This window comes from Atta cephalotes (genome assembly GCF_000143395.1).
Source record: "Atta cephalotes unplaced genomic scaffold scaffold00011, whole genome shotgun sequence".
Classification (NCBI taxonomy): Eukaryota; Metazoa; Arthropoda; class Insecta; order Hymenoptera; family Formicidae; genus Atta; species Atta cephalotes.
In genome coordinates this window covers 4,596,853-4,608,447 of record NW_012130075.1, presented here as the reverse complement: position 1 = coordinate 4,608,447, position 11,595 = coordinate 4,596,853, and the positions used below count along the sequence as shown (strand labels likewise).

Here is an 11,595-nt window from a genome sequence, read left to right as displayed (position 1 = left end):
GAGAGAGAGAGAGAGAGAAAATTTATTAGATGCTTAATCAGAAACCGTGAAACTCGCCTCAAGGAACTTGCATCTTTCATAATGAATGATGTTTGATTTGATTAGACAAAATGAGAGCGATAAAAAATTATTCTTTTCAACACTTTTTATAATATTGTTTTATATTTATATGTGAATTTTTCTTGGCTTATTATTTAATAATTAATTATTAAAAATTAATTATTAAAAAGTATATTATAGTTGTAATATAGAACTTTATTACTCTCTTCAGCTTATGTATAATTATAATAATGTATTATAATATACTTTAATACAATTATATAATATACTTTAATCTTTTATTACAAATAAAAGATTAATAAGACTCATAAATTTAAAAAAAAATTAGGAAGAAGAGCTAATATGAAAGTCAAATACAATTTTCAATGTGTAAAATAAAATGACTTACACAATACTCTCTTGCAAAAGTTTTTTTATTTTGAGGTATATGAGATATATTTTATTTCAAATTGCTAGATTGATTATGATAAGATCATGATAACATTTTTTTATGTTATTATGTTATCAAAACTGATTGATTCTGGGGATATTCTATTCGATTTTTTTACTTATGTTCCACTTCGTTGCGCGATCGATAAAACTGATAAATCCTCGATGACAGTTTCAGTATATTCTAGTCTGTCGTAACAGTTTGATCCTTTTTCTATGGAACAAAACCTGTTTTTTTTCAACATGGAAATTTGTGAGATGAAAAGATGGGACGTCGTGCTGGAATATTTTAAGGATTTCCGAGAGCTATTTAAGTTAGTGAGTGCACTCAGCTTCCATTTTCTTTAATTTCTTTAGTTAAGATTCTAACGTGTCTCCGATAAATTTCATGTGATAAACGTTCAAAGAGAAATGGAAAGAATGATAATTTTAAAACTTTTTTTTCCAATATAATTTTTTTGTTAGATCAATCTTGTAAATGAAAAAGAAGCGACATCAGAGACTTAGATGTTCTGCACATATTACAAAAAACATAAAATATTAATTAACTTAAAATATTAATTAACGGTACGTACAGCTTTCGGAGCATTTCTCATAAAGAACTGCCAAGTAATTCCGAATGCAAGTCCATCATCTTCTCAGAAATATACCGTTTACATTTATGTCGTTACCGTATGCTCATTGTTCTTGCATAAAAATTATGATGTCTGCGAATGATGCATAGATATGTTTGCAGATTTTCTAGCGGAATTTTTTCACGGCCTGAATTACTTTCGCGCTAAGCCTTGTGACTTTACGAGAATTGCATTTCTTGTGTAATTCATTTCTTGGATGGGATTTTAACGGTAGATGTATAATTATGCGAAAACCAATTAAAATAATCTTGCAAATTGTTTATTTTGTATTATTCGTTATGATTAAATTTAAATTAATTTAAACAACAGAAAAAGAATAAACGTGCTTGTCAATTTATAAATTAATATTTGAGTATAATTTATAAATTAAAATCTTAAATTATATAACGTTTATTTTATATTTCTTTTTCTTATAATATAAAAGAAAATTAATGAATTTAACTATATTTACTATATTAAAAAACTCTCTGAAATCGGCAAGACATTCACATTCATTTCATTCTAGGATAAAACCACTAATTGTGAGTCACTCTTTCAAAAAAAATTTATATTTTTATTCAGAACAATATCAAACAATTAATAAAATATTTAATAGTCATGATTAATTATAAAGATTACATTATGGATGATTTTCCATTTCGTTGCCATTTTATGTGTTTTAATTTGGATTAAATAGAGTAATGACAATTATCCATAATTAGACCTTGTATATTAATTGCGGATTCACCAAATCAAATGCTTTATCCTTTTTGGTGACATTATTATTACATCCCATAAGGATAATAAAAATAATTTGCGCATACATATCGTAATATATATAACGAAATTATAATTGATGATTCACATCTAGTTCTTGGATCTAATTGTGAATAATGATGCATGTTTAACACATTCAAGTTTTTATTTAAAAATAATAACAATTAAAAATCAATGATAATTTTAAAAAATTGATGAAAATTAAACATTTAGCAATAAAAAAAGACTTAAATTATGAATAGTACACAATAGAACACTTTTTGCATAGATATGTACATTTTATATTCTATTTTCATACTTAAAGCAAATAAATCTTTTCGGCACCACTTGTAAGATTTGATAAGTTTTTAAACACTTTTATAATAATAAATTTACGCAATAAAAGCATCGTTATAACACAGTGATTATCCCTTAGTATTCGCTTTATGAAATTTGTTGATGTTTGATACGAGTTTTTAATTTAATTAATAAATTAATTATATTTTATTATCTATATATATATACACAATATCCTCTTTTGTAATAAATATCTATCTTCTCTTTTCTGCGTGACAGAAAGTCACTGTGAAATCATCATTGTGAAAAAATTACTGTCATATTGCACAATGTTATCAAGAATGGTATTGTTGCAAGTTTGATTTTATCAGACATTATCTAATATTATTTATCATCACTCAGCAGTAGCTGTACGAAAAATTAGTATAAATGAAGATAAAAGAAAAAGTTTTGTTTCTCTTGTAAATCACATTGATATCAATACAATTGATCAATGCAAAGAAAATTTCTTAATTAAATTTAAAAGGAAATGTTTTGTATGATTTCTAAAATGTCTTTCATGATACAATTTTATCGAATTTTCAATAAAAGGACTAATGATTTCTTTTCTCGGATAGATTGACGCGAATGGAGATGGTTTTATCGACGTTACCGAGTTGCGAAACGCTTTGGATGTTTGCGGTTTCAAAATGCCAGGTTACAAAGTGCGTCAGATGATCGAGGAATACGATGATAAGCAGCGGTTGGAACACAAAGGTCGGCTCTCCTTCGAGGAGTTCGAAAAGCTCTGCAAGGAACTCAAAGCCAATGAATTGGGCTCCACGTTCAAACAAGTCGTGTCGAAAAAGGAGAACCTTGAGACTTTGGGTGGAATTTCCGAAGCATCCAGTGAAGGAACTACGCATTCTGTCAGGCTCGAGGAACAACTAGCATTCAGCGATTGGATAAACACTAATTTGTCGCATGATCCCGACTTGAAGCATCTGCTGCTTATCGATCCTGAAGGAAAGATGCTCTACGACAAGGTTAAGGATGGAATATTACTCTGGTGTGTACAATGTATTATTATTATCCAGTGCTACATTATCTCTCTCTTTTTGTCATTTTATTTCTATAATATAAATTTTTAAATATATTAAATTTTTTAAATATATTATTTTTAAATATATTATTATTAATTATATTTAAAAAATTGAATAATGAAATTTATTTTTATTTTCGAATTATATTGAAATCTAAAATTTTATTGAAATCTATTTTTTTAATATTTAAATTGATAAATAATGTTATTAAAAGTAATAAAAAAATATAACTGGAACTAACAAGCATCCATAAATTTCGATTAATTTTTAAATATAATAATATTGAAATTCTATCAATTTTACGATTGATAAATGACTCTAAAATTGATTAATCTATCAAAAATTAATTTTGCATCTATTTTTCAGTAAAATAATCAATCATTCTTGCCCGGACACCATTGACGAGCGAACAATCAATAAGAAAAATCTGACGTTATACAAGAAGCATGAAAATTTGACACTGGCTCTGTCTTCAGCGCAAGCTATTGGCTGCAATATCATAAACATCGATGCCCATGATCTTACCAAAGGTTCGCCCCATTTGGTGCTAGGTTTGCTCTGGCAGATCATCCGAATCGGCTTATTTAACCAAATCACTCTCGAGAACTGCCCTGGTTTAGCTACTCTCCTGCAGGAAGGTGAACGAATCGAAGATTTGTTGAAGTTATCTCCGGAGGCCATTCTTCTCAGATGGGTGAACCATCATTTGGAGAATGCTGGCATCGCCAGGCGGTGCAACAACTTCCAATCTGATATTACGGATTCTGAGATTTATACTTATCTTATCAAACAAATCGCACCCAACTCGATTGGTGTTACCCTGGAAGCCTTGATGGAACCGAATCACATGTCTAGGGCGGAGATTATGCTCCAGCAAGCTGCAAAATTGGGTTGTCGTAGTTTTGTGACGCCTAGTGATGTCGTGAATGGCATTTATAAGCTTAATTTAGCCTTCGTCGCCAATATGTTTAACAATTACCCTGGATTAGATAAGCCAAAAAGCAACATTGAAGGTTTAGAATCTTTAGAAGAGACGCGAGAGGAAAAAACCTATAGAAATTGGATGAACTCAATGGGCGTATCGCCACATGTTAACTGGCTCTACTCAGATCTTGCTGATGGTCTAGTGATCTTTCAGTTGTACGATATCATCAAGCCAGGCACTGTAAATTGGAATAAGGTGCACAAGAAATTCACAAAACTTCGTAAGTTTATGGAGGCATTAGAGAACTGTAATTACGCTGTCGAGTTAGGTAAACAGATGAACTTCTCGCTTGTGGGCATCGCCGGAAAGGATATTAATGATGGAAATGCAACCTTAACGTTAGCCCTGATATGGCAGTTGATGAGATCATATACATTGTCGATTCTAACGTCTCTAGCGGGAACTCAAGGAAGTACCGTAGAGAAAGAAATCATTCAGTGGGTGAATTCTAAACTCCAGGCAGCTGGAAAAAGCAGTATCAAAGGATTTCAGGATTATTCAATAGCGGATGGCAAAGTCGTCCTCGATCTCATCGAAGCAATCAAGCCCGGCTCGGTTAATTACAATCTCGTTAAGGAGGGTGGAACTGAACATGTAAGATTTTCGCTTTTATTTCTCGATTTTGAGAGCTTGTTTTCCCAGTTAATGTCAAAGTTAATATATTTGTATTGTAATAACTACTTTTATAGGTATGATCAATCGTATTACAGTTATGCTTTGCTTTATCTTTATTTACGTTGTGTCACGTATCATTGATATCGAGCTTTGCCGGCCTTAATTCATAATGCAAGTTAATTAAATCTTGCAACTTTAAATTGCACAAAAATAATTTTGAGAAATTTGAATCAAATATTGTCGATTTTTTTTTATTTTAAAGGAGATACTGATCATATTCTGAAAGAAGGCAATAAGACCTCAAAAACTTTTGCAGATTTCTATTCTTTTATGACTTATACTACTTATAGAATTGGTAAAATTTAATAAATATATATCCAAGTCAATCTCAAATTTATGTTTTGATCGATAAAAATAATCTGTAATTGCAAAATTCTTGCAAACTAAACCCTCATTACATATATGTTAGTAGTAGAAAAACACTTGTCCCTACTAATTATCCAGCATATTCAAATAATCTATATCCACAAATTGTTTCCTTCAATCTTCTAATATCTGTCTGCATACCTGTAGGTATTAGCCGTATCTATAATTAATATTAAATAATAAATTGAAAATTTTTCTCCTACATTATTCACGGAAGTTTAAAATTAAAAGTTTCGATTGCACGAAAATGTGGAACATTCTAGATGAATCAATCCCTCTTCACGCCTTATTGTTGATATGACTAATTAACAACTATTGTTTTTTTTGTTGCACAGGAGAATCTGGACAATGCGAAGTACGCGATATCTTTGGCGCGAAAGTGCGGTGCGCGTGTCTACGCGTTACCGGAAGACATTACCGAGGTGAAGCCAAAGATGGTGATGACGGTATTTGCCTGCCTGATGGCGATGGACTACATGCCGAACATGGACTCTGTGAAAAATCAACAGAACAACGTAAATAACGGCCAATAATGTCGGCATCAATCCATCACCGTGTTATTCCACCTAACACGTGCCGTTTATCTTTTGTATACAAGAACTTTTGATCGGATTGCGTCGCACACGCTTCTTCCATGAGCGTAATATTTGTACATACGTAGATTAAGTTAATTTGTTTTTGAAGAGAATATTAGGGATTACTACTGCTAGGAAAAATTCATGAAATGAGAAGGGGAACTCCTTTGGAATCTGACGAAATATCATTTGATCCCTTTGTTAAACGAACAAAATACATAACAAGGATTGTTAAGATCATATTTGGTATAAGAAATTATATTATTACTATAAAGTCTGGATATTTTTTGATTAAAATGTGAAAAATGAATATGTCCATATAGTCAATTAAATTAATGTATGTGCGATGTAAGATTTCCAAATTTAAAATAATTTTTAAGTAAACTGTTATAAAATGGCGATAATAATTTTGATCTAAGTATTCAAGATTTACGGTATCAAATGCCGATATTTCTCGTGCCAGAAAGTGTATTTACTTACAAGATAAGAAAAGTACAGATTATTATGTGTAAGTCGTTTGAATCGGCACTATTTATTCTAAACACTTTTCTATGTGCGACTTATCATATCTTACTGTGCAAAGTGGAATTCTCCTTCTCCATTGTTTATGCAATCATATCATTCGTTTTTATATTATACATATACCACAACATCAGGTTTGTATAAATCGATTTTACATCGAATACTCAAGTGAAACAAGTAGAAAACATGCTAGAAACCATTGAAAAATATTCAAAGCGCATACTCAAAGATTCAGAATGTACAGGGTATACCGGCATTAATTTCAACAATAGATTTTTTAGAAAAATTTTAATTTTGATTCTGTTAGCAAGAGCATTGATCATTGAATCTTAAAATTATTATTTTATTATTATTATTTTATTGTAAAATAATAATTTTCGCGAATTTTTTTTCTCTTCAAAGAAAAAAACTTATTTTTTTTTCTCTTCAAAGAAAAAAACTTATTTTTTTTGTCAAGAAATTAAAGTTTTGTACTATTCTGTATACATTTTATGTAGATAAATCTTGTTTTGCAAATACATGCTACATAGAATAATTTAACATTCAAATAGTACATAGTACAGTCATAAATATACTTACACGAAATACACATATACGTATTTGATAATCTAGATGTAAGAGATTTGTGATCTATTTAAATGGTTATTTTATACACTCGGTGATTCAATCAGAAGGTTATAAGTCATCACGGTCTAAAGCTTTTTGATTAACTATTTTTCTTGCACATTAATATTGCATGAATGAATTTTATATCCAGCGTAATTTACAATGACTGTACAAATTATATACTTTATATTTCTTTCTATATATATATATATATACGAGAATATCGAGAATCACTTTTTATACATCTTGTCTGGCTTTAAACAAGAATTAATTCCTAAAATAGGAAGAAGAAGACCTTTTGATACTTTTCTCATGAAATCTACTTTCTCACTAGCGTGGCAATAGCTTCTATCGTCATTAACATATTCGACATAATGCATATGCGAAAGGTATTAGTCAATGAATGCTCGTATACTTTGTGAATGGACGACAATGAATAATAATTATGTTGACGCACAAAAGTAATTGTAATCGTGCCATTATAAGTATTGAAATTTAAAACTGATTCTGATAATTCAATATTTACAATAGATTTATAATCGATTCAAATCGTAACATACTTATGAATCTAAAACAATTCGTGATTATCTGCGGATGAAATAGTTAAAAAACGCAAATTTCTTTCGAACTTGCGTATCTTTGCAATGTGTTATTGTTATACGCAGCGAATATAGATATACATAGATTCAGAAATTGTTTTAAAAAAAAATTAATACTCCTTTTCTAATTAAGTGAAAGTTTAGTCGCAAGATTCGTTATTGATTAAAGTTTTTTAAAAACAAACAATGTATAAGACTGCAATATGAACACATAATAAGTAACAAAAAGGCCTTATCTTATCAGTCTGAGTTGGATTAAGCTAAAAATATTAATAATTTATTTTTACATCATTTAATTCAGCATGAAAACATAAAATTGAAAATATAAAAATACATTTTTATAAATGCTTTCCATATAAATTTATATATATATATATATATAAATTTATATAGAACTGAATATGTATATAAAAATTCATACCGAAATATTATTTAGACATTATAATATTCAGCTCAGAAATATTTTGCGACGAATTCCATTGTATTGCGTAATTATTTTTGTGCATTAAATTTTAAAAATTATTGCAAGGGATGCATTAGAGGTTTATTAAAAATTTAGCATGCTTCTTGCATTTACAATTGTGTAGTTGACTTAGATTAACGACGAATCAACTGTTAATTATAACGGACATTAAGTGTAATTATGTTAGAAGATATGAGAAATTATCTACAATGAATTAAGTGCAATGCTTGTTATCACGATTTGCATAAATTATTTCTATTCTCCAAATTAGCTTTTTGTGGGTAAATTCATTGTCTAAAAATATTAAAATTCATTAATGTCAAGGTTGCATTATCATTCCAAGAGAATACGAAGTAGATGTGGATATAATTACAACGCATTCACATATAAATACGGGGAAAAATTGGATTAAAGCTCAAAAGTGAAATTTAATGTGACTCAAATTTAAAACACGTTTATATTAGTTTATATTAGTGTGATCACGCGATTCAAAAATTCTGAAGGGCCATTTGCAATTTGACCAGTTAGATTTAAGTATCGCAATCATTGAATAATTCTCAATTATGATGATTATTGTATACGTATACATATTTCATACATAGACACATACGCGCGTATACACACACATACACGCACATTCTATATTGTGTGTGTACGTGACATGCGTCCATCATTCTAGTTATAATTTAATGTATGCGTAATATAAATAAAAAAATTTACTATGTGCATTTATTATTTACTAAGTTTTATTGCATTACTGTTAACTATAATAACAATAATACATAGTTAAACTTTTAAAGAAATAATTTTAACAACATTTGATTAAATCGAATTATTTTCTATCTATTTTATTACTGTATACATATATACATATTTCTATAATAAGCTTTTACTTTTTACATTATTTTATTCTCTTATTATATAAATAATTAGAGTCCGATCGAAACTTTTACCGAAACTGGAAACTAACATTCATGACGTATAAATTTTGATTGAAACTATATAGCTCTTCTTCATAAATATTAATTTTAATATGTGTAATTATTGTTTCAATAATTAAATTATAATGTTTATGAAGAAGTACTTATATTCTTTAGCTAAAATTAATATACGACTGATTTTTCAGTTTTCGATTCCGGCTGAAATTTAATTATTATTTCAATAAATTATAATATTTATGAAGAAAAAGTATATGATATATACAGGCATGTCTATATATATGGCCTTTATAGAATTTCTTTTTTAATTTTGATTTTGGTTTTGGTTGAAATTGACATGTAGCCGAGTGTTCAGTTTTGGCAAAAATTTCGGTCAGACTTTATAAACAATATAGTAAATTTTAATATCTATCATTTTATATAATAGTTGCCGCTTTTGCATTTCTAAAGATTTTTATTATTTTCTTTTAGAATTAACTTAATTGTATTCATAACATTAGCATTTTTAATAATTATTATTAATAGGAAGTAGAAATACTTTTTATGTCATAATTAGCAAGTATCTTGGTTTCGCCCGGTTTCACGATCGCGGGTGGGTCTTTCGTGGCAGGCTGAATGTCTTCCAAGATTATTTTTGTAATTTCGATTATATTATATGTCTTGTGGTTTGAAACCGATGTACCCTTCCTTGTTGTTGATGAACTAAAACTCGTTTCACTGATTTCCATATGACTAATCATAATATCCTAAAAAAATGACACATTTAAATTAAGAATAATTTCTGATTTACGCTTCTTTCCGAGCACAAAGTATTAGCCAAAAATTGATACAAAAATAAATTTAATTTGTTAAAAGTGATCATAAAAAACATACTCAAACATATAAAATCTAAAATTATGACATAAAACATCTTTAAATCGTCTAGACGCAAAAACCGTTTTATGATCCGATTTTAAACTTTTTGTTATCTGGATATAAGCAGACTATTCACAATATTGTCGTAAATAACTTACTAAATCCGCTTGCAAGCGTTGATAGACAATCGTATCACCATATTTGCGAAAGTAACTGTCTGCGTAACAGCTGCAATGATTAAGATTCGTCTGCTTATTGATGATAAGAGTCTCTGTGGACGTCATATGCAATCTCGGCGATAATAATTTTAATCGAAATCTTGTCTCATTCGGATTTCCATCCCCAGAATGATGATACACATCGAAGGTGGCGTTGCATCTGCCTATGGTGGATGCGGTTTCACCCTCAAATGTGCCATCCCCGATATTATTAAAATTGTCGCCGGGATGCAGCTGCTCGGCCACCATCTTCAAGATGTTGAGGTCATAGAACCGCGTCAGCTGGCTTGTGATGATATTCTCGATGCCTTTCTCATCAAAAAATAGTTCGATAGGCGCTTCAGTAATATTTTTGCGTCGGCTCACGACGTCTTCCTCACCGATCATACCAAAATCAAAGCCATCGACGTACCTAAGGCTACAGCTCAGAGTATTATTCCTCCTCGGGATGCAATGAAATCGAGACGTGATACGATAGCCGGACGGATTACTGCATGTTGGACGAGAACACTGTGGTATCCCTGTCACGTTCATATGAACAGTAAAGATGTATTCTGGTCCATACGGCCACGCACCATCCTCGATAGGAAGTTGCACGGCTAAAGAATTAAAATTTTTATGAGGCAATTTATAGAACATTATCACTCTTATCGTATAGAACATTATTACTCTTAGGTCGTTATTAATTATCGCAGCTTTATATTTTATTTGTAACATTTATTATCTATTTATTCTATTTGAAAGACATACCAAAAAGACATATCAAAAAATTCTTTTTTAAACGTTATACACACTACGTCATTAGATCATTCGTGTCCTACGCTTTTTTTTTCTAGAAACTAAAAACATCTAACTAAATGGTCCCATCTTTTACTATTTTTTTTAAGTCTACAACTTTATAAAAATATTTTCTGAAGTATATATAAGAATCACTTAATAATTGTTTTATACAAGTAAAAGTAATGAAAATTAACTTGAGACACAAATGATTTATCATATGTAACAAAAGTCTGGAAAATCATGTATTAAAAGTTAATTTCACAAAAGAGAAGAAATATAATTTATAAAGAAACATAATTTATGATGATATGTTATTTAATGATATGATGATATGTAATTTATGAACAGTTGACTTACCTAAAAAGAATGGTATAAAAGTTGCAACGATCATATCACCGTATATATAAATCGTGGTTTGACGCCACTCTTAATCTTGAAAGCGCTTTTATACTGCCTTTATATCGTTAAGGACATTCTTATTATGTAATTCATTTTAATTCACCCGACGCATCAGCGCCAATTATATTAGAAGACTTCGTGGAAATGTAATCCACTTGCTTTTTGACCTTTAACAGATTTGCTACAATTGCATATTTCCTAGACAAGATTAAAATTTTATGCATTACAATTAAAATTTTACGTAATATTACTTAAATTCAAAGTTTTATGCGAGAGTATATTCAAAATTCATTGCAGGAAATATTATCCTCTCTATGAAATATCCGTGATGAAACTATATGATAGTTACTTACCTCGGATAAATTATTCATTAACC

The 11,595-nt window shown here is 29.4% G+C and overlaps 2 protein-coding genes across 2 annotated transcripts; one reads left to right on the top strand and one right to left on the bottom strand.

The window, feature by feature from the left end:
* The first annotated feature begins 732 nt into the window (after nucleotides 1–732).
* LOC105617082 (plastin-2) lies at nucleotides 733–5,797 on the top strand. Its single transcript, XM_012198661.1, has 4 exons — nucleotides 733–807; nucleotides 2,774–3,204; nucleotides 3,605–4,817; nucleotides 5,600–5,797. Exons 1-4 carry the CDS (start codon nucleotides 733–735, stop codon nucleotides 5,795–5,797), a joined length of 1,917 nt encoding a protein of 638 aa, XP_012054051.1.
* A 3,062-nt stretch (nucleotides 5,798–8,859) lies between these two features.
* On the bottom strand, nucleotides 8,860–11,211 carry LOC105617081. The gene is made up of 3 exons (XM_012198660.1): nucleotides 11,178–11,211; nucleotides 9,981–10,639; nucleotides 8,860–9,713 (listed from the first exon to the last, which is right to left on the bottom strand). Exons 1-3 carry the CDS (start codon nucleotides 11,209–11,211, stop codon nucleotides 9,486–9,488), a joined length of 921 nt encoding a protein of 306 aa, XP_012054050.1. The 3' UTR covers nucleotides 8,860–9,485.
* Nucleotides 11,212–11,595: the final 384 nt, after the last annotated feature.